This window comes from Mus caroli, chromosome 4 (genome assembly GCF_900094665.2).
Source record: "Mus caroli chromosome 4, CAROLI_EIJ_v1.1, whole genome shotgun sequence".
Taxonomy (NCBI): domain Eukaryota; kingdom Metazoa; phylum Chordata; class Mammalia; order Rodentia; family Muridae; genus Mus; species Mus caroli.
The window spans coordinates 107510087-107537957 of NC_034573.1; the positions used below are offsets into that span (position 1 = coordinate 107510087).

The following is a 27871-nucleotide window of genomic DNA, read 5'->3' on the forward strand; positions in this document are numbered from 1 at the left end:
GTGTGCCACCACGCCCGGCTTTTGGTTTTGTTTTTAAGGCAGGGTCTTACTGTGTAGCCATAGTGCCTGGAACTCTTCAGACCAGACTGGTCTCAACAAGCAAGATCTGCCTGTCTCTGCCTCCTGAGCCACTAAGATTAAAGGTGTGAGTCACCTTGCCTGACCCATAAAGTATACATGTAGTTTTTAACAAACTACCTTGTGATTTAGCCAATAGTCTAAACTTCTTCTATTTTTGTAGTGCTAGGGCCATAACGTAGGGCCTTTTGTGTCCAAAGTACATGCTTTGCCACTGAGTTATACTCTAGCCTGGAGTCTTCTTAGTGTTAGATACCAGTTTATACAAAGATCACAGGTTTTATTTCTGTTTTAGGAAAGAATCACATTATTTATATACTGTTACATTGCTTGCACCAAAGAAACCTACTTATATTTTGGGAATCTGCAAATAATAAGCCAGCAGAATATTTTTTATAGACCCCTAAATAGGCTGGGTGTGGTAGCACATACCTGTAATCCAGAAATTGACAGGTGGAGATTGGAGGAGCAGGAATTCAAGGCCATCCTTGGCTACGTATTGAGTAGAAATACAGCTAGAATCCTAAGAGTAGGTAGGAAAAGATTTAATGTTGCAATAGTTAAGAGGCTACTTTCTCTTGAGGACACTGGATATGTTTCTGCCTTGAACAGTGCTGGTTGATTGGTAAGCAGGCACCACAGCGGCCAAGTTCTCCCAGAGCAGCTTGATCAGCGAATCCGTGAGTTTTGCACAGCAGAGCAGGCCTGTATGTACTATTTAGGAGACTTAGCAAGAAGATCACAAGTTCAAGCCTACCCAGCAAGTTCTGAGATGCCAAAGCTTTTAAATTCAGGCTCCATTTTAGAGAACTTGACCTAAGTTTAAACTTAGGTAGACTAGCAGGCTGGTATCTAGCATTAGTTTCCAACAGAACCTGAGCCTAGCTCTAGTCTCTAGGCTAATCCCCAACAAGAGCAGAGTTTCCAGATTACACCCCCAACAAGACCAGTGTCTCCAGGTTATTCCCCCAACAAACCTGCACCTAATGACCACCAATGCAGAGGGGAGCAGAAGTTAAGTTTATGATATGACTCCCAGCACCAGACAATTATGGTAAAGGCCACAGGAGCTTTCCAATTAGATGCTTGCACACATATTCCCTGCTTGCTGCTTACTGTAAAGCCTTGCCCCATAGACATTCTGGGCTCACACACACACACCAAAACCAACCTGTATGATGGTGGTACATTGGGGGGGGGGGAGCTAGGTTCAATAGAATAAAGACTCTGCTGAATTTCATCATCAGGTCGGCTCCTGTGTGTATTTTGAGAGATCACTAACTTTTCCCTGGCACAACAGTTCAAAGCCACCCTTACCTACTTAGCCTTACAATAATAAGTAAAAATGTACTTTAGAGGTAGGCATTTTCATAGCACAATAAGTCCTGGGTTCAGTCCCCATTAGCAACCCCCTCCAAAAAACAACAGAAAACAAAAACAAAAATAAACCATCTCTGCCTTTAGTTGATGGGCCAGGATATATACAGAAATAAAGGAAGAACTAGGTAGTACACCACGTGCATGCCCAGTACCTCAGAGGCCAGGGAAGAGGGTGTCAAATCCCCTGAGACTAGAGCTACAGGTAGTTTGTTGTAAGCTGCCATCTTGGTGCTGGGAATCAAACCTGGGTCCTCTGGAAGAGTAGCCAACACTTTTTGTTTGTTTGGTTTGTTTGTTTTCTTCAAGACAGGGTTTCACTGTGTAGCCTTGGCTGTGCTGAAATTTGCTTTGTAGACCAGGATGGCTTCAACTCGGACCTTCCTCTGCTTCCCGAGTGCTAGGAATAAAGGTGTGTGCCACAACCTCCTAGCTTGCAACTAATTAAGTGTTCTTAATACTGAACCAACTCTCTATCAGCCCCACAGGTAGATCTCTGTAAATTCAAGGTCATCCTGATCAACCTGACGTTCCAGGTTCCAGTCTAGCCAAGGCTATGTAAGGAAACTCTAGCTCTAGCCAAGAGGAAAAACGGCAGTGCTTCCTTAATACTGTCAACTAGAATTGTAGCTTTTACAAGCTACAATTTTTCCAAGTTGTGCAAGCAGTTTTACAGCAAAACAGCCTTCTCCTGTTTGCAGTAGCTTATTTGTAGCTCATTTTGCTACTGTCAGTTTGCTGTTTGCGCACCTGGCAAATGTGATTGGTGGTAACTGTGACTGCTGGCCAGAACATCTGCAAAAAGGGACTTTCCTCTGCAGTCTACTATAACAAAGAGTGATTCAGGGCCTCAGCCCAAAATGACTCCCCAACACTAAATAAATCTGTTGAAGAGACCCTCATCTTGTTCCCTTCCCCATCTGCCCAATCTCTCAGAGTTGCTAGAACCAAAGTGCGCATTTTTAAAAAAATTAGTAAATTTCAGTATAAAGTGTACTGAGCTGGGTGTGTACGTCATCCTTGCAGTGTGAGCATTTGGGAGGTAGGTGCATGAGGATTGTAAACGCCAGGCCAGCCTAGGCTACGGGGCAGGTGACCAAAAACCCCAAAACAATAATATAGACATGGCCATAAAAATGAGCATGGAGTAATAAGTCCTGAAATGAATACCCAGGAACGGTGGGTACTGTGGAGTGCTACATCCTGTTTGGTTTCCGAGCCTTAAATCACTTTCCTATCATACCCAGCTGGTCAGGTGGTAGTCTTCATTTTAGGCCTAAGGTCAAGCTGTTCCACCATGGTTCACAGTAGCCTTGTACCAGTTCTTGGCACAGCTGTGAGCTGCATGATACGGGAATTAACCTGATATTGAGCCCCAGTAGGGGTGGCTGTGACCTGGCAGTTCAGAACAGCTTCAGATCTTTTCAAACCCCTCACCTGCTGATGGGACTGTGTGCCAAGGCTTGTTTGCTTGCCTGTTGCAGTGACAGTTCTGTCTGATCCATGATGGCCCTAAAGATCCGTCAGCTGTCTGTGCTTTGTCACTTCTTCAAAAAGGACTTGCTTCCCCGGGGGGGGGGGGGGGGGGGGGGGGGGGGGGCTGAGGAATGTTTGCTGTCTGCATTGGTGTGGAGCATTGAAAATGGACTCCTCGAAAATAACCAAAGAGTCGGAGTTGTTTGATTCTTGTATTCATATGGAAATTTTTAATCTCCATCAAAGGATTAAAGAAAAAAGTCCCATTGAAATTCAATACAGGGGCTCGCAGCTTACACAGAAATGTTCAAAGATGTTTGGCTTGATCCTTTAAAAATAACAAGAAACCATGAACTACTAAGCTCCAGGGTGCATGCTTTCCCTTACCCCCTCAGCCTCTGCGTCTGTCCTGCCTTCTTCCTTACAGTGCATGTGTGGTCCTGTGTCAGCGAGCTGAGCTGCTTTGAGCGGGGCCTCTGGTACTAACAGCAACAGTGAGTTATGGTGCTGTTCACGCTCCTCCCTCCTGCCTCATCTCTCAGTTATAGCTGATTAGCCACTTCCACAATCCGTTCCCCTGCCTATTTAACCTGCTTTTTCTCCCTCTCTCTTTCTTCTGCTCGCTCCACTAATAATTCCTTTAAGTAGTAAAAACACCATTTACGGGCTGACGAGATGACTCCACAGTTAAGAGCACAGGCTGCTCTTCTAGAGGACCCAGATGCGATTCCCAGCACCCACATGGCCGCTCACAACTGTCCATAGCTCCAGTTCCAGGGGATCTGGCACCTTCACAGACATATATAGGCAAAAACACCAATACACATAAAATAAAAATAAATAAATCTTTTTTTAAAAAAGAAAGAAATAGCAATTTCCAGAGCATAGACAAGTGTTGACATGTAAAAGATGTGTAACCACACTAGTCCCTCACCCGACTGATTTTATTTTCTTTGTTAAATCAAAATCAAGAGCACACTGGAGGTCAGCAGATACTTGCCACCAAGCCTGCATCCAGTTCCAAGAACCTACATGGTGGAAGAAAAGAACCTACTTCCAAAGGCTGTCCTCCAATTTCCATACACAGTGTGGTATGGGCACACACTCACTATACCAAAACTCAAGTCCTTTCCCTTTTTAAATATTCGTTAGGCCCAACCTAACCTCTTGTTCTTTTTTAAAAAAGCAAAAACAAAAAACATGTATTTAGAGTGTGTGTTTATGTGTGCATATGTGTGTGTACCTTCTTTTGGCATACATACTCTGGTATGTGTACAGACAACTTGTAGGAGTTGATTTTCTCTATTTCGTGGGTTCTGGGATAGAATCCAGGCAGGCAGTGAACCATCTCTGCAGCCCCCGACATCCTATGTTGATACCATCAAAAGGAAGCCTATGTCCTGGGAACCACAAAAGGAAAATGAAGAAGCTGTCTAGAGCATGGCCAGTTACTCATTGCTCCTCTCTAGAATCATTCTGCATATTTGTCAGTCTCGATCTTAGCCTTTATGTCAGTCTAAGCTGGTATAGTTATATTAAAGTAAGTTAAGTTAACTTTGTGCAGATTCTTAACCAACAGAAAGTACAACTGTTACAGTATACAGAAGCCCACTTTTCCCAGTGGATAAGAGTATAGGGTTTGTGCAGGAATTCTAAATTTCCAGAGAGGCTAGGCTTGGTGGTCTGTGTCTTTAATTCCTGTACTTAGAAAGCTGAGGCAGGAGGACTGGCCACTATTCTCACTCCCTCTTCTGGCTTCCAGACACACATGCAGATAAAACACCTATACACATAAAATAAAGTAAAATTTAAAAGAAGTGTTTTAAGCTAGGTGCAGAAATATATGTCTGTGATCTCAGTAATGGGAAAACAGAAACAGATGTCTTTCAGAAGTTTACTGGCCATTGAGCCTATCTAAATCAGCAGACTTTAGGTTTAATGATAGACTGTCTCTCAAAAAGGTGGAGCCTGGTAGTAGTGGTTGTACACACCATTAATCCCAACACTCAGGAGGCAGAGGCAGGCCGATCTTTGTGAGTTCAAGGCCAGCCTTGTCTACAGAGTGAGTTCCAGGACTACACAGAGAAATCCTGTCTCAAGGAAAAAAAAAAGTAAAGTGGAAAGTGATAGAGGAATATACTTGATATCAACCCCTGGCCATAGACACAGTGCACACAAACACAGAATAGTCTATTTTCTTATGGATTGTTGCCAATGAAGAATTAAGGCACCATGTTATATACTATATGCATACGTGTATAAATATGTGCATACATAGAGACATCCCATATAGCTAAGAGTTTGTGGGAGACTATTTTCTGACTTGACCAAGAGGAGGAATTCACATATTCTTCCCATTCTGAGTCTTAACTGATAAGAAAATCTAGGGTTTTTTGTTTTGTTTTGTTTTTGCTTTTTCTTGAGTGCAAATAATTTCTAACCCAAGAGGATTCAGTGAGGTTTCTCATATTTGACCACTCTTTCTTTCTAGGTCAATCACTTCTATCCGAAGCGAACTGATTCCATACCTAGTAAGAAAACAGTTTTCCTCAGCTTCCTCACAGCAAAGGCAGGAAGACAAAGAAGAGGATTTAAAGAAAAAGGAGCTGAAGTCTTTAGGTGGGTGTTTGGGTTGATTCAGTAAGACAGGCAGAGACCGGAGGACCTTTAGAGAGCATGACACCTCAAGATGCTCCCTTAAGACCGACAATGCTTCTCTCGTTTACAGGGGAAAAGAGGCCAGCTGGCCTTACTCCCTGAACTCTGGATGCCCTTATTGGGCAGAGTCAGTCCGTGTACTATCAGGGACAGGCTGATCAAGCATATGACCCATTATTTAGTCAACAACCTATGTGATTAGTTCCTCAGTAGACCATTAGGTCTTCAAATTCTCCTTATCACATCTCAGTTTCCTGGTTCTTCAGGTGTCAGCAGACCTACCATCTTCTGTCCATGAATGGAAGATGGTGAAGTATACAATTACAACCAGAGGCCAGCCAGACTGTCTCCATTACAGGATCTGGAGATGAAATCTGTCTTATTTGCCCTCAAATCCCTTTATTCCTGCCCCAGTCCTAGGCTGTTACATGGTCTTATCAACAATGTGCACGCAGAGATGCTGTGGCATGATGGCCGCAGTCACAGCCTCAGCAGCACAGCTCTGGCTCTGACAGCTGCCTCTGGTTAACATCAGCTCTGTGACCTCAGTCTTCAGTCATCTTACCGTAAAACAAAAGGCCTTTAAGATTTGTTGTGAGGGCTGGTGAGATGGCTCAGTGGGTAAGAGCACCCGACTGCTCTTCCAAAGGCCCAGAGTTCAAATCCCAGCAACCACATGGTGGCTCACAACCATCCGTAACGAGATCTGGCGCCCTCTTCTGGAGTGTCTGAAGACAGCTACAGTGTACTTNCATATAATAAATAAATAAATCTTTTAAAAAAAAAAAAAAGATTTGTTGTGAGCTGGGCAGTGGTGGCACACACCTTTAATCCCAGCACTTGGGAGGCTGAGGCAGGTGGATATCTGAGTTCGAGGCCAGCCTGGTCTACAAAGTTAGTTCCAGGACAGCCAGGGCTGCACAGAGAAACCCTGTCTTGAAAAACCAAAAAAAGAAAAAGAAAAAAAAAAGATTTGTTGTGAAGGTTGAAGTAGAGTAGTTGTTGTGGCTCCAAACGGTATAGTCTGTCATAACTCAGCACCCTGATGTTGTAATAGAGACTAGCTGGACACTAAAGCTGCATACATGCTGCGTCCTCTCATGATTTACAGGGGCCATCATTTTCTTTTTCTTAGTAATGATTGACTGTTGCTTTTAGGATTTTGCTTTGTTTGGGTGTTTTGATTTGTTGTTGTTGTTGTTGTTGTTGTTGTCGTTTGAGACAAGGTTTCACTATGTAACCTTGGCTAGCCCGAATTCTTAGAGATCCACCTGCCTCTGGCTCCTGAGTGCTAGGATTAATGGGCACCACCATGCCCAGTCAATCTTGATTTTAGAACCTTTTCTCAAGCATTAGTATAATACTTAAAATATTTTTAAGATGCTTACACTTCAAGCATATAAGAAAATACATTGTCTTTAAAATTGATTTAGTCTTCTCAGTTGTAATGAGGTTTCTCCAGGGTCCAAAGCTTATTGATGAGTTTCAAGGGAAGAAATATTAGCTATACCTGCCTCTAAAATTTAACTGTGTCTCAGCCAGGAGTCAGAGGAAAGACTCCATGAGTTTCAGGCTGTTCAGCACTATGTATGGAGACCCTGTCTAAACACAAGCAAAACCTAATTCAATCTGTGTCTCATGTACAACTTTCCCTTTATTTACTCCGGATGTTTGCTCTGAAGATATTTACAGTTTTATAACAAAAGACAACACTCTGACCTTGGCTCCCTATGATGCCTGCTGGAATGCCTTTCGAGGAGGAGACAAGTGGGAAGATTTGTCTAGATCACAGGTCCGCTGCTATGTCCACATCATGAAAGAAGGTCTTTGCTCTCGAGTAAGCACACTGGGACTCTACATGGAAGCCAACAGACAGGTAAGAAGGCGGGCCCAAGGACTTCCTGCCCTAGCCAGACCAGCTTTTTGTCTTATGCCTTCATTAGGGAAATGGTTAACATTCACAGTCTACACTTCTGAAGCTGAGCGAGACTTGGAATGTCAGGGAAGACTTCAAAGACAGGAACCCAGTGGGTTCAAGGAAAGGCTAGCTCTCCAATAAGATTAGCTTCTGAGTTGTGGATGCAGCAACTCTCCTGTTTGGTTCAGGGTAAATATTTGTGTAACAACTACTTCCTAAGTAAGCAGATAAAGCCAGACATGATTGCATATACCTGTAACCCCAGCTCTCAGGAGGTTGAGACATGCAGAGTGGAAGCTAGTCTGGGCATGGTGGCTCACACCTGGGAGCCTAGGATTTGGGAGGCAGAAGCAGGAGAATTTGTGTTGAAGGCCTGCTTGGGTAGCATAGCAAGATCTGTCTCAGGGAAAAAAGAATAAAACAGATAAATATTGTCTAACCATGTAGTTTGGTTAAGTAAGACACAGAGGAAGCTTCCTCAAGAAAGCAAGAATATATTAGGAAATATAGGCCCATTTGGTAGCACACAGGAATCCCTGGGATCAGTTCCCAGTACTGCACAAACTGGGTGTCTTGCCTGTAATCCTAGCATCAGGACAGAGAGGTAAAAGGATTAGAATTTCAAGGTCATATTGCCTACTTACTGGGTTCAGAACCAAACTGGGCTAGTGAAATCCCTGTGGGGATTTCTTGCTTGTTTTATTATTTGTTGTTTAAGGAAAACTGAATTTTAAAAAGACACAAAAGTGGGGCTGGAGAGATGGCTCAGTGGTTAAGAGCACAGACTATTCTTCCAAGGTCCTGAGTTCAATTCCCAGCAACCACATGGTGGCTCACAACCATCTGTAATGGGATCTGATGCCCTCTTCTGCTGTGTCTGAAGACAAATACAGTGTACTCATATGCATAAAATAAATAAATTTTTTAAAAAGGACAAAAAAAGAATGGGAAGAATGGAGAGAGGAAGGGAGAATTGAGAAGTGACCAGATGACCCAAGGAAGGAGTCTCTAGGGGAGAACTATGAGGAATACACAGTAGTGAGGAATCTTGCTTCTCAAAAATAAGCCAGGCCTCACTGAAGGCACAGGCAGAGAAGGCTGAGGGTGTGGAGGGTGCTTCACAGTCAGGAGTGAGTGCAGGAAAGAGGAATAATGAGACCAGTAAATGAAAATAGGCTGAAGTGAAGCATTGAGAATAAGAAAAGAGAGTTTGAATGAGGTTTTAAAAAAGATTAGCTGCTGGCATTGTTGCTGGTAGAATTTTGATAACTTACTGGAAGGTAAATAATAAGAGACTCATACTAAATGATGGGTATACCTGAGGTTCTGACCTTAAGCTACATTCAATGTGGATCACTTATAAATCCAAGGAAATCCCAAACCAAAGAGCTATAAGAAAACAGTGTGCCCACATTTACTCAGAACCAGCTTTTCTCAGGATGATCTGGAAGCAAGGGTTATAAATAGGCTGAGGCTGGGAAAGCATCCTCTAATGCTAGGACTGCACAGCAGATAGATCCACAGGACCTTGGCTGCATGCTGTAGGGAAAGACTCACTGCTGAGCTTGGAGGGTAGTCTCCGAGGGCCACTGTTAGCAGTGCCGCAAGGCCTCGCCAGCAAGCACAGGCATCATATACGGTGATTGCACAACTGAGCAGGTTTGTAATGCTGAAATCACAGATGTTCTCTCGTCCTTCCAAATAGTTTAAAGTCCAAATCCCTCTATACCTTCAATCTGCTTTTCAGTTTTCATCCTTAAACAGGAATAGTGTAAACTTTTTCTCATTTTCTCTGGAAGGACATGGACTCTTTCTCTGGCTCAGTCCTTATTGTAAATTCCTCTTACATTGCTCCTCTCCTCACATGGTACATGGCCACAGTAGTCCAGGAGGCAAGCAGAGGAACCCGGAATGATTCTGAGCATGACTCTTAGTAGTCCATGCCCCGTTTGACCTTCTTTCCCACGAAATGTTAGGAGAATATCTAGGCCTTAGGCAGACTTAGAAGTCCCATCCTGGGGACTGTGGCTGATTCAGCCATGGCTAAAAGCCCTGTCCCTGACTGGGTGTTGAACTCTACCTAAAGTTTTTTTAGATGTTCTCCTGTCTTTACTGACCAAACTTCTTTCCTCAAGGTCCCCAAATTGCTATCTGTTCTTTGTCCGGAGGAATCAATGATCCATCCATCAGCCCAGATTGTCAACAAACACCTGGTAAGTGCTGGCGTAAGCAGGACAGGATGAGACCTGAGAACACTGGGACTTGCTGACGATTAGATTGCAGCCCCTTAGCCCTAGACCTGTGGCACAAAGGAAATCCCATGTCCATCTTGGTTCTAGTAGTAGAGTCTCACTCAAGCAGACTTCCTCAGGCTGGCAAGATGCCTCAGTAGATGTTATATGCTGCTAAGTCTGGAAACTTGAATTCAGCCCCTGGAACTCTCACTGTGGAAGAAGAGAAATGACTCTTAACAAGTTGTTCTCTGACTTCTACATGTGTATCATGGCATGTGCACACGCATCTACACACACACACACAGTATAAAAGAAGTCTTAGCAGATGTGGTGGCACAGCTGTAATCTCAGCATTGAAGCAGCTGAGCCAAGAAGATCACAAATTCAAAACCTAGCAGAGCTCCCTGGCCATGTGCATTGCTACCCTGGGAAAGAATAAGACCTTGTCTCAAAATAGTAAAAATCAAGGCTGGGGTTCTCGCTTAGTGGTAGAGCTCAGCATCGATAACTCTCAGGGTTCAGTCTCCAGTATTGCACAAGAATAAAGACTTTGCGGGGGGAGGGCATAGGGGGCTTTAGGGATAGCATTTGAAATATAAATGAAGAAAATATCTAATAAAAAAAAATATGTCGGGCTTCCAATGGAGGAGCTAGAGAAAATACCCAAGGAGCTAAAGGGATCTGCAACCCTATAGGTGGAACAACATTATGAAATAACCAGTACCCCAGAGCTCTTAACTCTAGCTGCATATGTATCAAAAGATGGCCTAGTCGGCCATCACTGGAAAGAGAGGCCCATTGGACTTGCAAACTCTCTATGCCCCAGTACAGGGGAACGCCAGGGCCAAAAAGTGGGAGTGGGTGGGTAGGGGGGAGGGTATGGGGGACTTTTGGGATAGCATTGGAAATGTAAATGAGGAAAATACCTAATTTAAAAAAAAATAATAATAAAAGCAACTAAGAAAAATCTTTAAAAAAAAATGTCAAGATAAAAAAAAATGAAAACTTCCTGAACCTAGATGAAGTGGCACACTCGGCAGCCATGACATTCAGGAGGCTAAAGTAAAAGGACTGTGAGTTCTAAGGTAGCCTGAGATACGTAGCAAGAAGGAGACACACTTAGGGTTTCATAGTAAGAACTTGTCTCCAAAAGCAATAAAAAGGAGGAAAGAGCTGCCACATGCTTTAATCCCAGAACTCAGTAGACAAAGACATGGAGCTCTGTGAGTTTGAGGCCAGCCTGGTCTGCGTAGCAAGTTCCAAGCTGTCCAGAGCTACATAGTGAGATCCTGTCCTCTCTGTCCCCCTTCCCCCACAAAAGAAAAAAGAAAAGAGGAAGAAGAGGAAGAGACTTCCTGGGGCCCAGCATGGCATTACATGCCTATAATTGAAGCAGTAGGACCTGAGACAGGAGGATTGCAAGTTCCAAGCTAGCCTGGGCTACATAGTAAGACCTGTCTCAGAGTAAAAAGAGGATAAAGATTTCCAGGGCAAGTAATGACCCTACAACCAGGAGTCCATGCTCAGGGCGGGAGCTTTCACTCCGCTCCTCTTACTTTCCAGTCTGAGCACTCTGTTCAGGAGAGTGCATCTAAAGGGTGTCATGATAGTATAACTTATGTTTGTCTGGTTGGTTGGCTGGAGCCAGAGTCTCACAACGTAGCTCTGTGTCCTGGAAGTAACTACTAAACCCGGTTGGCTTCAAACTCAGAGAGATCAGCCTGCCTCTGCCTCCCAAGTGCTGAGGTTAAAGGTGTGTGCCACCACGCCTGGCTTAAACATGTAATCAGCCAGTCGGAGACCAAGGCAGGAGGATAATTTGGAGGCCAACCTGGGCTAAGTATACAAAATGTGAGTACACACATATGTTGATTTGTGTGATTTTTTTTTTTCTTGTCAGAGGAGGGCTCACACTTCAGTGTTAATTGGAGCTGGTATTAGGAAAGCTGTTTGATCCACTGGGTCTTGAGACATACTGCTAATCACCCACCCTAAGTTATTTCTATAGGAAGATTCCATTAGATACCAGCTCAAAGAATGGGGGTTGATTTCTAGTTGGTTGAGATGGATGGACAGGGTTTCTGTTTGCCTTCTGCAGATTGGAGTTGATAGCCTCATCGGGCCAGATACACAAATTGGAGAGAAGTCATCTATTAAGCGCTCTGTCATTGGCTCATCCTGTGTCATACGAGACAGAACGTCTATTACCAATTGCCTCCTCATGAACTCTGTCACCGTGGAAGAAGGGTATGTCTCCCTCTGTGCCTTTTTGAGCAAGGCTTCTGGTAGCCCTAGGAGCCTTATCAGTCCTACCCAGCAGAGTTTGCTTTGGGACAGGAAGGAAGGGAAGGGAAGGAAGAAGCTTGGTGCCTTTGGAGTTTGATTTTTTTCCTCCACAGTGACATGAACTCAGAATATCACTTCTACCCTCCCACACCAGAACACAGTGCTCCTGTGAGAAACTGCTGAGAACTCTTCCTTAGGGTCCAACAGTAGTGAGCCCTTCCCAGTGCTGCAATGACATTGTGACAATGCCTAAGTGTCATTTTCCCCTGTGAATGTCCCAGAGCTGCCTTGAGGCAGAGGCACAGGAGGAGTGGACATACTGTGCTTTGAGGGCAAGCGACTCTATACATTTTAACTTTAACCCAGGCTGGCCTAGAACTTGCTATGTAACCCAGTCTGGCCTCCTACCCATAAGCCCTCTGCTTCAGACCCTGAGTGCTGCGAAGGTATGTACACAGTACCATCCCCGACAGAGTACTCGCAGGCATACCAAACTTTTGACATCATGATACACCATTGTCATCTACAAAGTTCACACTCAAAGACTACACAGCTGGGGCTTAGGCGATGACTCATAGGTAAGAACACTTGCTACACAGGCATGAGGAACTGAGTCTGAATCCTCAACACACACAAAAGCCAGGCGTGGCCACATGTGCCTTTAACTGCAGTATTGGAATGGAGAGACTGATGGATCCTGAGCACGCCGTGAAACAGTGCTTCAGGGTCAGTAAAACAGCTTGTTTCAAGGGAATAAGGCTGAGCGTGATAGAACAGAACAGCCCCATAATCTCCAATGCTTCCAACTCTATTCAAAGTCCAAAGCTGGGGCCTGGAGAAATGGCCCTGCGGTTGAGAATAATTACAGCCCTCACAGAGGACCCAAGTGTGGTTCCCAGTATGTACATCTAGCAATTCACAATTGCCCATAACTCCAGCTTAGAGGCTCTAGTACCCCTCTCTGTCTCTGCAGCTACACACACATATATGTACACACAAACATCACATATATAAAAAAATAAAACTTAAAAGTAAAAGTACAAAGTCCATGATGGGGAATATAGTTATTGAGTGCTATTGTCTAGCATATATGTGCAAGGCCTTGGGTTTAATTCTGAGGATCAGGAATTCAAGATCATCTTCAGCTACACAGGGATTCAAGGCCAGCCAGGAATGCATGAGACTGCCTCAAAACAACGAAAAAAACATTTGCTGAAACTGGATTTAAAACCAATAAAAGCACGGTTCCTCAGTAGCACAGTAGGCCCTCCTGTACCCAGGACTTCAGGAGCCAGAGGGAATAGGATTTCAAATTTAAGGCTAGCATGGGTTACAAGTTTAAGGTCAACATAAGGTACACAGCAAGTCCTTGTCTCAAAATAAAATAAAAAGAGCCAAACATATTGTCCTATACTTTTAATCCCAGCACTTGGCAGGTGGGTCTCTGAGTTAGAGAGCAGCCTGATCTATCCAGTGAATTCCAGGACAGCCAGGTCTATGTAGGAAGACCCTGTCTCCAAGAAGAAAAAGAAAAAGGAAGCATAAGAGATTGGTGTGTAGCCCTGGCTGGCCTAAAACTCACCACTACACTATGCTGGCCCTGAACTCACACAGATCACCTGCTTTTCCCTCTCTCGGATCAATGGTGTGTGCCGTGCCCAGTAAGGCAGAGTTTCTCCATGTAGCCCTGGCTATCCTGGAATTTCCTTTGTAAGTCTGGATGGCCTCAGACTCAAAAGATCCACATGCCCCTGCCTCCCTAGTGCTGGGATTAAGGTTTCCAACTGCCAAAACAATTTTTTAAATCACTGGGCTGGCTCAGTATAGTAGCAGATTCTCAGCATTTGAGAGACAGAGGCAGGAGGATCCATATCTAGAGGCCAACCTGAGCTACACTGTGTCCAAAGAATAAGAGCAAAAGATTTGTGTGTGTGTGTGTGTGTGTGTGTGTGTGTTGGGGGGGGGGAGATATAACTCCCATTGGGCTGAATTTGTGGAGGGAGTTCAGTTGAATGTTTGTGAAATGGGACCAGCTATCCTTGAAGTCCTGGGTTCAGCAATCCTTCAACTGCCCCAGTAGTCCTGTACTACCACACCACACTCGTAACAAGTCACTGGAGAAAACCGTCTGTTCCAGTTCAGACAGTGACTAACTGGACTGGGAATCTCAGTAAAGCAGAACTTCAGAGCAGGAGGACCCAAGTCTGTTCTCCAGAGCCTGCATTAGAATAGAGGGAGAGCTGGCGAGACTGCCTGGCACTTAGGAACACTGGCTACTCTTCCAGAGGACCCCAGTTTGAATCCTAGCACCCATACGACAGTGAGGCTGGTGAATCTCTGGAATTTAAGACCAGCTAAGGTTACATTACATAGTAAGTCCCTGTCTCAAAGAGAAAAAAAAAGGAACACATACATACACTTCCTTCGGAGGCTGAGGCAGAAGAATTATTGAGTTCAGACCCAGTCCAACTAAAAGGAAGGTCCTGTTTCAAAAAAAAAAAAAAAACAAACAAAAAACAAAAAAACCTATAACTGGACCACACAGGACTAATGACCTGGAAGGAAAGCCATTAGAGATTACCCAATCCTGCAAATTAGCATCTGGTGATAAGATCGGATATCTTGAATCCCGTATGAACCTTTCCCCGTTATTTTGGGGTCACTTAGTTTTAGTTATTTATGATAAACTTGAAAATGGTAATTAAAATATAGATGTGAGAATTTTGATTGTCTTTTTGTTATTATGTCTGGACTGAATGTTTAAGTCTGTTTAAAAGGAACTTTCTCATTTTCATGGTGTGCTTGTTTCTGGCAGCAGTTATGGGCTGCAAAGACCTTGTGACCAGTGGGTTGGACAGAGAAATGCTGTGGGACCACCTGGGAAAGGTGGAGGCGAGACTGTTCTGAGAAAGCTCCTGCCTAGCTTCCTCATTTTCTGCTACTTTCTATGACAGCTAATGTTCAGGAATCAAACGTCTAGTTAGGGGCTAGAGAGAAGATAGAGTAGGTCAGTACTAGTTGTGCAAGCTTGCAGACCTAGGTTCAAGTCCTCAGAACTCATGTAAAGAAGATATAATAGCCCATGTCTGTCTGTAATGCAGTGCTCCTTCAGCAAGAGTCAATGAAGAGACCAAAATCCTCAGAAACTCATAAGGCCAGCCAGCTTGGCACCAGCAAAGAACTACAGAAGACCCTGTCTAGAAGACAGATGACAAGGACTGACATCCATGCTGTCCTCTGACGTCTACACAAACATTCCCACACTCATGCACATAAATGTACACACAAACACATTAGAGGGGCTAGGTAAAGGGGACTGGAGAAATGGCACATAGGCAGACACACACACTAAATAAATGATGGATGGGTGAGTGGGTGGGTGGATACATACATACACACACACTAATAAATAAATATATAATAGTTGTTTTAAAAATCTAGTCAAACCTCATTGTCCGGCGTAGAGAGATGGCTCAGCCAGTTAAAAACACTGGCTGCTTTTCCAAAGGTCCTGAGTTCAGTTCCCAGCAACTTTCTTTTGTTTGCATGTGTTTTTTGTTTTGGAACCTGGTCTCCTGTAGCCCAGACTGACCTGGAAGAGCAGCATCTGTGTTTAGTTGCTGAGCCATCTCTAACCTGTTTTGTTGCTGCTCTTTAATGATGTGTATAGCAAAGGTGACCTCTGAGTCCAGTAGAGAGTGACTGATCCCTGGAGCTGGAATTTCAGGTGCTTGTGAACTGCCCAGTTTAGATGTTGGAAACCTAACTGAGGCCATCTATAATAGTAATATAAGCTCTTAACCTCTGAGTCATCTCTCCAGCCCCTTGTTTTCTCTTCACTTTTTATATTAAGACAGTCTGGCTAAGTTGCCTGAGCTGGTCTTGACTAGCTCTGCAGCCCAAACAGGTCTTAAATTTGATCTTTTAAAAAGATCTTCCTTCTTAAGCCTCCCACAGAGCTGGAATTACTGGTTTGTACTGCCAGGCCCAGCTTCTAGTCCCCTTTTTTCAGGTCATTCCAAACTCTTTAATATTGCATTGATTGGTTGGTTGGATATAGACAGTTTCCCTATATAGCCCAAGCTGACCTAGATTTCATTTTGTAGCTAGCTATAGATGACCTCGAACTTCTGATTCTCCTGCCTTCATCTCCCAAGTTCTGGAATTGCAGGTATAAGACACCATATTCAGTTTAAAGTGAACCTTCTCAAAATTAAGTGTGTGATGCACAACCTGCCTGCATCTATAATATCTTGGGAGCCTATGCTTGTTTGGCTCTTTCAAAACCATTGCAGTGCTGGGCAAGAAGCTGAGTGGTAAAATATCCCCCAGTATGTGTAACAGCCTCGGTTCAATCTGTTATCAGAAGGAGAAGAGAAAAGCTTCCCTTAAAAAAAGGATGAAGCCAATAGTGATGACACACACTTGTAATCCCAGCACTTGGGAGTCAGATGCAGGCGGAACTCGAAGTGAATTCCAGGATAACCAGGGAGGGCTACAAGGGGGGAAAAAAAAACAGTGGGATATGCCTATGCTACCCTGGTTTATGTGATGTCAGGGATCAAATCCAAGACACTATGCAGACTGAATCTCCTGCCTCATACCCAGGATCCATGTCAAGCAGCCCGCCCACTTGTAACACCAGTTGCAGGGACTATGACACCCTCTTCTGGCCTCATCAAGAACCTCCTCACTTGTGTGTAGACACACACACATACACATAAATAAAAATAAGATCCATCTTTTAGAGTGAAAAGGCTAGTCAAGGCAGAGCGCACCTAAAATTCCAGCTGGGGAGATGGAGACAGAAGGAATCCCTGGGACTTGTGACTGACTAGTTTGACAAAGTCAATAAGCTACAGGTTCAAATAGAAAGCCTGTCTCCTAAGATGAGGAGCTAGCTAGTAAGATGGCTCAGCAGGTAGAGGTGCTTGCTGCCAAGCTTGGCAACCTGAGTTTGATCCCCGAAACAACATGGTAAAAGCAGAGAGCCAATTCCTCTAACCTATACACACCCACTATGGCACATGCACAGGCAATAAATAAATATATAATAATAAGGTAGGGAATAATTGAAGAAGACACCTGAAGTAAACCACTGGCCTCCAAAAATGCGTGCTCAGGAGTGCACGCACACATTCACACAAATATACACACACTGTGCATGCACACGTGTACACACAAGTATGTGTTCTTTTCCTCCCTAGAATGACCTAATACAGAAACTGGATCTAGTGCCCAGCCAGTTCTTTCCTCCTTCATAGGTAGTCAGTGGGAAAAGTTTTTTTCTGAGAACTGTCAACTTAAGAGAGGTTGATGCAATCCTACCTCTCTACCGCCTATAGCATAAGCAGGTAAATACATGTACTTCTGATAAAATCTCCAATTTCCGGGCTGAAGCTACAGTTCAGTGGTAGAGCTTATGCATAACATTTGTAGGTTAGTCGTGGTAGTTCACATCTGTGATCTCACCGTTCAAGAGGCAGAGGCAAGAGGATTGCCTCAAGTATAAAGCCAGCCTGGGGTACAGGGCGAGCTCAAGGCCAGCCTGCGCTACAGAAAGAAAGGGAGGAAAGGAAGGAAGGAAGGAAGTCAGCCTGCTTCTCCTAGTCATATCTACAGTCTCTACACTGATCATCAGTGTACCTCACAACACATTACACATAAACTCGATAAGGTAATCAATAAAGGCAGCTCCTGAAGACCCACCCTAGTTAAAACTGCTAGACAAAAGGAAAAGCAGGCCTTGGGTTGCTGTGGAAATATGATCTCAGTCATCCCAGCTACTTCTAACAGCGACCGTTCCCATCCATTTCCAGATTCCAATAGAGCCACTTAGTAGTCTTTGATTATGTCTTTGTCAACAAAAGAAACAGTTCTCGCCTCAAAGGAATAAGATATGGTTTATTCTGGAGCCAAATATGAGTGGCCATGGCCCTGGAACATAGATTAGGTCTCCCCAAATAAACTCATTACAATAAGGTTTCAATTTTGTGAACTTTCTTTAGTAACAGAACAAAGAAAGGCATGAATCAAAACACTGTTCTGATGTGTTAGTGGGCTGCATTGGGCAGGCAGGTTACAGCAAGCCCCATAGAACTATGCTCTGCCTGACAGCACCCTCAGTCTTTACTGGGAACTCGGGCTTCTTAAGTTAATGCATTCCAAAGGTTTTTATCTGTTAGTCACAGGATGTTAGGTTCAACATGGTGGTGGGCAAAAACTAAAGATAGCTCTAAATAACTTGTAATTAGGCTCTGGACCTACAACGCTCCAACCTTTCCACATCACTGAAATCATAACCAGTCAACCTTCGCAGACACAGCTTCTTTCCAGGAATCCTCAGTCACGGCTTCTTGTCTCCTGGGTGTTTCTTGTTTGTTTGTTTGTTTGTTTTTCCAGACAGGGTTTTTCTGTGTAGCCCTGGCTGTACTGGAACTCACTCTGTAGACCAGGCTGGCCTCGAACTCAGAAATCCGCCTGCCTCTGTCTCCCAAGTGCTGGGATTAAAGGTGTGCACCACCACTGCCTGGCTTCCCTGGATGTTTCTTGTCTACCCACTGTCTGGTTGTCTCTTTACGTGCTGACTGACTGTCTGCCCACTGGCTAGCTGACTGCTCACTGGCTGTTCTCTGCACATAGCTTTCCACCTTTTGCCTGACTCTAGAGCATGCTCTTAGGATCTTAACAACTGGTAGGAAGCTACTACCTTCAGATATAAGATGTTGCTTTAGCTAATTGGAAACCTGCTCTGTCTCTGGAACCCATTCTGTACCTTCCTTTTTACCTCTGTAGGGGATTTTCCTCAAGAATCTGGAGCTGCCGTAACTGCTGACTGTAACGCTTTGCAATTTGGACAAGTTGCAAAGTTCTGGATTGTACCTTGTGGAACACCCACAGAATGTATCCTGAGACTGCCAAAAAGCAAACTAATACTTGTCCCAATCGTACCACCCACAGAGACACTTCAGCTTCTAGAAGAATAGGCTTTAACCTTCCCTAGGGATGGAGATGGCATAGATAGCCTGTCTCCTGATTTACTCTGGTCTGCAGTGAAACGTCTGCGTGCAGAGAAGGTGCCTGGTGCTTTGGGTGCCTTCCATGCTCACAATGATTTGTCTGTAGACTGCTCTGAATTTTAATACCAGGTCAAAATCCAATCATCTTATGTGGATGAGCTGCACCTCCAGGCTTCTGGGTTGTACCAGGGACTGGCAATTCTTTAACAGAGTCCTGCCCAACATCTTGCCTGTGGCATCAGCAAATCCTTATGGGTGTGGGCCATACTCCTTGAAAGTTCAACCTCATATGAATTTATGAATAAGGCAGCTTTAGTAATCTTGATAACATTGGGCATAATGGCCCACACCTTTAATCCCAGTACCCAGAAGACATAGGCATGAGGATGCAAGTGTTCAAGGCCAGCCTGGTCTACAAAGTCAGTTCCAAGACATCCAAAAGCCCTGTTTAAGAAAAAATAACAACAACCAAAAACACAATGTGGATTCTAGTATAGGACAAAACTGGATTTAAATATGTTATTTACCTGTTAGATGTTTTGGAATAAATGGTCTAAATTCTCTAAATCTGATATTTTATCTGTAAAATGTGGGTGCAATTTTTAGCTGCATCAGATAAAAATGGTATTCAGAGAATCACCTAGAAAATTTTTCTCTAATTAAATACATAAGGTTCTCATCCTGGACCTACTAAAAAATACTGGAGAAGGCCAAGACAAAAGATGTTCTTGTTTTTAACATTGATTTTTAAAATTGTGTGTGTGTGTGTGTGTGTCTGTGTATATGTGTCTGTGTGTGCCTGTGTGCGTGCTGTACCCATGGCAGGGGCAGCGTTGGGATAGGGGCATATAGAGGTCAGAGGACAATTTTCTGGAACCAGCTCTCTTCTACTTTTACATGGGTTTTGGGAATTGAACTCGGGTCTCCAGGGTTTCACAGTAAGTGAAACACTGGACCACCTCAATGGCTCTGCCCAGGTGATTTTTCAGATAAAACAGCTAGATTCGTCAAAACTCACTCGTTACTGTAATATATGGAGTTTTTAGCATAGTGCCTGGCCTGTATGTGTAATAAATGCTGGTGATGGTTTTCAAAAAGACCTTTTCTGCCAAGCATGTTGAGCCCTCTTAATACCAGCCCTTGGTAGATATCTGAGTTTGAGGCCAGCCAAACTATACTATCAAAATGAGTTTCAGGACAACCAGGGCTTATGTAGTCCCAAAAAAAAAAAAAAAGTAAAGACGTTTTCTGGCTGGTGAGATGGCTCAGCAGGTAATAACTTGCTGTACAAGCCTGGGGGCCTCCACATGGCCCATCCAAATAAAGTTTTAAATTAATAGTAAATTAAAAACAAATAATCGGGGCTGGTGAGATGGCTCAGTGGATAAGAGCACCGACTGCTCTTCCTGAGTTCAAATCCCAGCAACGACATGGTGGCTTACAACCATCCATAATAAGATCTGATGCCCTCTTCTGGAGCGCCTGAAGACAGCTACAATATACTTACATGTAATAATAAATCTATGGGCCAGAGTGAGCATAGGTCTTGAGCTCAGTTCCCAGCAACCACATGATGGCTCACAACCATCTGTACAGCTACAGTGTACTCATATACATTAAATAAATAAATAAATCTTTAAAAACAACAACAACAAATGAGCAGCCAGGTGGTGGTTGTTCACACCTATAACCACAGCACCTGGGAGGCAGAGTCAGGCAGATCTCTGAGTTTGAGGTCAGCCTGGTCTGTAGAGTGAGTTCCCAGACAGCCAGGGCTACACAGGAAAACCCTGTCTTTAAAGATAAATAGTTAGTAAGTAAATAAATAAATAAATCTAGAAAACAAACAATTTAGAATGTATACACACTTCTAACAAGTACTGTTTTGTTTAACTAGAGTCTGTGATAGGAGCTATGGGAGTCCATTGCTTCCACACTTGAACAGAAAGACTCTTAATTTCTGGGCCTCAATGACTCTTGTCCTATTATCCTGATAAGAAGGTGTGATGAGCCTACAGACCAGCCTCAGTCTCCACCCCTACACCAACCAAGGAGAATTTGAATGGAACTGACACCCCAAGGACCTGGGTACCTAGAGAACTGAAGTCAAGCTAGGAACCTGGCATAGTGGCACACAGTACTTGAGAGGCAGAGACACATAGATCTCTGTGAGTTTGAGGCCACTACATAGTGTCTTCCAGATAGCCAGAATCCATCATGCAAAAAGAAAAACTCTCAAAAGCTGGCCCCTAACCCCTACACACATACTGTAGCACATGTGTGCCCCCTCCACACACACACACACACATAGATATATAATAAATTTTAGAAAGTTTAAAAAAAGAACTTGGGCTGGTGAGATGGCTCAGTGGGTAAGAGCACCCGACTGCTCTTCCGAAGGTCAGGAATTCAAGTCCCAGCAACCACATGGTGGCTCACAACCATCCGTAATGAGATCTGACTCCCTCTTCTGGAGTGTCTGAGGACAGCTTATGTGTACTTACATATAATAAATAAATTAAATAAATAAATAAATAAATAAAATTTAAAAAGGACTTGATTGCTAAGGTGTTTACATGCACCCATAATCCTAGCACTTGGTAGGTAGAGGATCGAGTCTGACGTCATAGAGCGGTGGTGGTGCACATTTTTATTCCCAGTACTCAGGAATCAGAGGCAGGCAGATCCCTGAGTTCGAGGATAAGCCAGGGCTACACAGAGAGACCCTATCTCCAAAAACCAAGAGTTCCAGGTCATTCCTGGCTACATGGTGAGTTCAAAGCCAGCTTGCCTCAAAAACAGAAAACCGGGCACATCATTTAGTGGTAAAGGGTTTGTCTGACGTGTCTAATATTCCGGATTCAGTTCCCATTACCTAAAGAGGAAGAAGAGAGGGAGGTGTCAAATAAGGACTTGGAAAAATCATTATGAATGTAGCCCTACTCTGAAATTCTCTAAGCCGAGTTCTCCCTTTGCGCCACTCTGTCCTCCAATAATAACTTGAGTCATGTAGCCACCGGTAGGACTGACCAGCAGTTCTCAGCCTACAGAAAAGCTTGAACTTCCTGGCTGGTTTTGTGTCGAGGCCCGGGGTCCTCTAACGTGGCTGCTGTATTACAGGAGCAGCATCCACGGCAGCGTCATCTGCAACAACGCAGTGATCGAGACGGGCGCAGAGATCAAGGACTGTCTGGTTGGAAGTGGTCAGAGGATTGAAGCCAAAGGTAACCAAGTTAGGATTCGTGGAAGCCGTTCTGTCTATCACCTTAGCACAGATAAAGCTTCGTTGGCAAGCTACAACATGTTTACATTGCAAGTGAAAACATAGGCCTGTAGTCATCTCTGGAGAGCAGCTGGTGTAATTATCAAGTTTTAAAACTTTGGTTTAGTCCTATTTCTAGGGCTATAACTAATCATTTTTCTCATAGGTGTATACAACTATGCTATCAAAAAACTGAAAATATAGCCGGGCATGGTGGCGCACGCCTTTAATCCCAGCACATGGGAGGCAGAGGCAGGCGAATTTCTGAGTTCGAGGCTAGCCAGGGCTACACAGAAAAACCCTGTCTCAAAAAAACAAACAAAAAAAAAAAAAATGAAAATATAACAATAGCTATTGTCCAGACTCACACCAATACTTTATATTTGCTTCTGGGCATGACAGAGGCAGCCAGTAATACAGCACTGGTTCTGGAATGTGCTATGGCCTCCTGAATTGCTCCTCTGATTTGTTTTGTGTGTGTGTGTGTTGTTTAGGGGGTTTTTGTTGTTGGTTTTGGAGTTTTTTTGGCTTGGTTTTTGTTGGGTTGGGTTGGGTTGATTTCTGTTTTTCAAAACAGAATTTCTCTTTTTCTGTGTAGCTCTGGCTGTCCTGGAACTCACTCTGTAGACCAGGCTGGCCTTGAACTCACAGAGATCCACCTGCCTCTGCCTCCCAAGTGCTGGGGTTAAAAGCATGCACTTCCATTGCCTAGTGTGTGTTGTTTGTTTTAAGCAGAGCAAACAAATTTATTACAGGAGAGTAAGGAGGAACTCCAGAGAGGAATCCTTGTCTGTTTTTTAAGGAAGGTGATTCCCCTGGACTTCATATGGCAAAGGGGTTAGCAGGTCTCCAGGCATAACCTGGAGAACCATTCTCAGCTGCTTAGAAGTGTGGCTCTAAGCTGTGCTTTAAGCTTACTGTGCTATACAACATGTAAAAAGACTGGTGGAAATCATAACATCTGTATGACTATTGCACGAGTGTGCGTGCATATCTTGCAGCTCTGGTAGTTACTGTAGTTCACGGGGCTCACAGCTGTGTAGGACTGTTGATGAAACTGTGAAGTGGGGACTGGGAGGGAGGGTGGCAGCAGTCAGATATGAAGTGAGTAGATAAATTCATGGGTAGCAAAGCTGTTGAACTTTTCCCCTTCGCAGCCTACCTAGCACCTTCTGTGTAGTGCTAGTACTGTGATAGCTAGCCATCAGGGAAAGATTCCTGGTCAGTAACAACGTGATTATTCTGTGTACTAGGACCAAAATGTATGGTGTTTTCAGCACTAGAGTCTTACCGTCAGTTCTAGTGAGCAACCAAGAGCAGTAGCAAATAGCCTGCTGGGGTGGAGGGTATTATTGATTTGTTTGTTTATTAGTATCTGAGTATGTTGACACATGCCTTTCATTCCAGCATTCAGGAGGCAGGAGCAGACAGATCTCTCTGAACTGGAGAATTCATACAGTGAATGCTAAGCCACCCAGGGCTACAACCTAGTGAAATCTTATCTCCAAAGGGTCTAGAGAGATGCTCTGCAGCTTAACACTTGCCATTCTTGTAGAGGACTTACACTCAGTTCCCAGCACCCACGTAGCAGCTCACGTCTGCCTGTAACTCTAGTTCCAGGAGATCTGATGCCTCTTCTGGTTTCTGTGGTTACGCAGTGCACATGCATACATTTAGGCATGCTATGAAATTAATTTAATTTGATGAATAAAGTCCAGCCAGGCATGGTGGCACATACTTGGAAAGCAAAGAGATTAGGAATTGTCTTAGGGTTTCCATTGCTGTAAAGAGACACCGTAACCAAGGCAACTCTTATAATGGACAACATTTAGTTGGGACTGACTTACAGGTTCTGAGATTCAGTCCATTATCATGGCAGCATCCAACAGGCATGGTGCAGAAGGAGCTGAGAGTTCTGCATCTTGTTCCAAAGGCAAATGGGAGAAGACTGGCTTCCAGGCAGCTAGGAGAAGGGTCTCAAAGCCCAAAACCCACAGTGACACACTTCCTACAACCAGGCCACATCTACTCCAACCAGGCCACACCTCCTAATAGTGCCACTCCCTAGACCAAGCATACTCAAATCACCACAGGAATGTAGGGCCATTTTCCTCTCTTAATGTGTTCTAGGTCAGCCTAAGCTATAAAATAAATCGTAGCACTGGAGACCAGTTTTCAGGGGGCTGGAGAGACAGCTCAGTGAGTAAAGTACTTCCTGTGTGAGTGTTAGAACCTGAGTTCAGATCTCCAGCACCCATGTAAAGGCTGAGCATGGTGACAGTCATCTGTAATGCCAGCACTGCGGCACAGAAACAGGCAGATCCAGGTTTGTTAGCTAGCCAGTCTAGCTAAGAAGGCAAACTGCAAGTTCATTGAGAGACCCTGTCCTGAAAACTAAGATGGGAGCACCAGACATAGTGGCTCACTCCTTTAATCCTAGGAGACAGGCTAGCCAGAGAAGCATAGTGAGACTGTCAATAAAAAAAATTAAATTAAAATAATAACAACAATAATAAGGTGACTTCTAACTAGCCTCCCTTTGCTAGCACTACTTACATAGCCATCCTCAGCTCCTCTCTTAACAGCACTGGGCCTCACACCTACCGTGCACTCTGTCACTGAGCTGCACACCCCCAGCCCCCAGCCTAGGGACATTATTACACCTGACTCTTCTTACCCCAGCTGAGCACTCCCAGGGTTCTGCAAAATTCCTGGCAGCCAAGTTTGAGTGCCTGCTCAAGCAGTAGATGGCCAAGGTTGACAGAAAAAGCAGGGAGACTAGCGGGATGCTTCAATGACATGCTACATAGTATCAGCGACAAAGTTTGGACCTCCTCTCCCTTGATCATAGTGATGAGTAGGCCTGGTAAACTCAGGATCTTGACCCAGTTACATAGATCAAGTCCTGGTTAGTAAGAATTCTTCCCGATTTCAACAGTGCCGCCTTTCATTTGTAGCATGATGAGTCTGTCACATTAGCTTTCTCCCTCAGTTACCGTACTCCATTGTAGCCTTTGGGGATCTCTATATTTATTTGTGTTGAGGTTAAGTGCAGCTGTGTGCCACAGATCACGTGTGGAGGTCAAAGGACAACGTTCAGAACTTGGTTATCTCTTCCCACCGTGTTTCTGAGGTGGGGCTCTGTTGTTTTTACCAGACTGTACTAGCTAGCTGACCCGCAAACTTCCAGTTGGTTCTCCTGTTTCTACCTACCATCTTGCAGCAGGGAATGCTAGGATTACAGACAAAAGCTACCGCATGTGGCTTTTGACATGGATTCCAGGGACCAAAACCAGGTCCTCAAATCCTCAGGCTTATGTGTTTATCAGCCTTGAACGGCAGGCGCACTCTCCCTGCTGAGCTGCTGTGCCCACTTGGAGATCTGGTCCTGATTCTAACCCAGAGTTTTCCTCCTTCCATCTCACTTCAGTTTCTCATGTCAGGACTCTAGCATCTCACAGCATCTCAGGAAACAACCAAACACCATAGAGAAAGAGAGACTACATTCACATATTGTTATAATTCATATTATTGTCAGTTGTTAGTCTCTGGGTCTGAGACTAACAGACCCAGATACTTTATAGGTTTTTTTTTGGTTTTTTGGGTTTTTTTTTTCTCTTTTAAGAGAGGGTCTTAGTTAGTCTGAGACTAACAGACCCAGATACTTTATAGGTTTTTTTTTGGTTTTTTGGGTTTTTTTTTTCTCTTTTAAGAGAGGGTCTTAGTTAGCCTAGGCTGACCTTGAACTCACTAAAGTACCGGAGGATGGCTTTAAACTCTTTTTTTACTTTTTTTTTCTTTTTTGGTTTTTCGAGACAGGGTTTCTCTATGTAGTCTTGGCTGTCCTGGAACTCACTTTGTAGATCAGGCTGACCTCGAACTCAGAAATCCACTGCCTCTGCCTCCCGAGTGCTGGGATTAAAGGTGTGTGCCACCACGCCCAGCAGCTTTAAACTCTTCATCCTCCTGCCTCCACTGCTTGCATGCTGGGGTTACAGGTTTGTGTTACCACGCTCAACCTCTGATGGAAGGTACTTCACAGATTGGAGTGAGCTGACCCGTCAGAAAGTAGTCTGACTCCTTTATTACAGATATGTATTTATTACAGATATGTATTTATAGGGGGAAGGGAGGCTGGAGAGATGGCTTAGAGGTTAAGAGCACTGACTGCTCTTCCAGAGGTCCTGAGTTCAATTCCCAGCAACCACATGGTTGTAATGGGATCTGATGCCCTCTTCTGGTGTGTCTGTGAAGACAGCTACAGTGTACTCACATATATAAAATAAATTAAAAAAAAAAAGATGGGTGGTGGTGGTGTGTGCCTTTAATCCCAGCACTCGGGAGGCAGAGGCAGGTGGATTTCTGAGTTCGAGGCCAGCCTGGTCTGCAAAGTGAGTCCCAGGACAGCCAGGGCTACACAGAGAAACCCTGTCTCAAAAAACTAAAATAAAATATATATATATATATATATATATATATATATATATATATATGTATGTATATGTATATGTATATCTATATAGGCTGTTACTGGCTGACCCTTCCTTATTTTAGTTCTTTTTTTTTTTCTTTTTTGAGAGAGGGTCTTAGGTAGCCTAGGCTGACCTTGAACTCACTAAGTACCAGAGGATGGCTTTAAACTTTTGTAGCTGGCTCAGAGAGAGAATTGTCGGACAGCCAGGGGAAAAACAAAACAAAACACTGGATATATAGGTTTGCTTGGGGAGACACTGTTCATCTTTTAATGATGCTCTACACGCCATACTCTTGCCATGTAAGTTTCTATGAACCAGGGATATAGAGTCAGCTCCATCCTCGTGGGGGAAGATGCTCTCTCGTAAGCTCTTTTGAAGGGAACATTGTCATCTCTAGAAGCAGCTGGTTTTAGAGTGATACCATTTGCTGCCCATTCGCTGAGACCTCTCTCTTTTTTTTTTCCGTAGCTAAACGAATGAACGAGGTGATCGTGGGGAATGACCAGCTCATGGAGATCTGAACCCTAACAAGCCCGACCCCTTCCTTTGGGCCTCAAACTACAGATGCTGCCTGGCCCACCTGTTTGACTCTGTATTTATTTTTCAATAAAGAAGAATTTCCAGGCTGTAGGTGTGGCTCAGTGGTAGAGTGCTTGCCTAGCATGCACAAGGCCCTAGGTTCCAGCCCTGCACTGGAAACAAAACTAAAAGAAAAACAGATTTTCAAAAGCACAGACAGCACAGTCCCACGTTCGCGGCATGTGGGCTCCAGGTATAATGGTGTGTGTTGTGGATTGTGTAGAGTCTACAGAGAACAACGGGATACTGTGCACACAGTGGCTAGGTCTCCTATGCCAAGGTTCACAGACAGGAAGCAGCTGTCCAGTGGCGCCTCTAAAGATTACCTTCTGATGGGTCAGCTCACCCCAATCTGTGAAGTACCTTCCATCTGAGGTTGAGCGTGGTAACACAAACCTGTAACCCCAGCATGCAAGCAGTGGAGGTAGGAGGATCAAGAGTTTAAAGCCATCCTCTGGTACTTAGTGAGTTCAAGGTCAGCCTAGGCTACCTAAGACAGAGACAGGGTT

The 27871-nt window shown here is 44.1% G+C and overlaps 1 protein-coding gene across 3 annotated transcripts in view; it reads left to right on the forward strand.

Moving 5' to 3' along the window:
- Window positions 1-27413, forward strand: part of Eif2b3 (eukaryotic translation initiation factor 2B subunit gamma) — a 70524-nt gene extending 43111 nt beyond the window's left edge. For all 3 annotated transcript variants that reach the window (XM_021160234.2, XM_029476762.1, XM_029476763.1), the window contains 6 exons: window positions 5423-5550; window positions 7272-7465; window positions 9643-9720; window positions 11840-11988; window positions 22167-22270; window positions 27252-27413. In XM_021160234.2, the coding sequence (XP_021015893.1) occupies window positions 5423-5550; window positions 7272-7465; window positions 9643-9720; window positions 11840-11988; window positions 22167-22270; window positions 27252-27304 (706 nt within the window). In that variant the 3' untranslated portion in view covers window positions 27305-27413. The remainder of the gene's footprint in view (window positions 1-5422; window positions 5551-7271; window positions 7466-9642; window positions 9721-11839; window positions 11989-22166; window positions 22271-27251) is intronic.
- The last annotated feature ends 458 nt before the right edge of the window (window positions 27414-27871 follow it).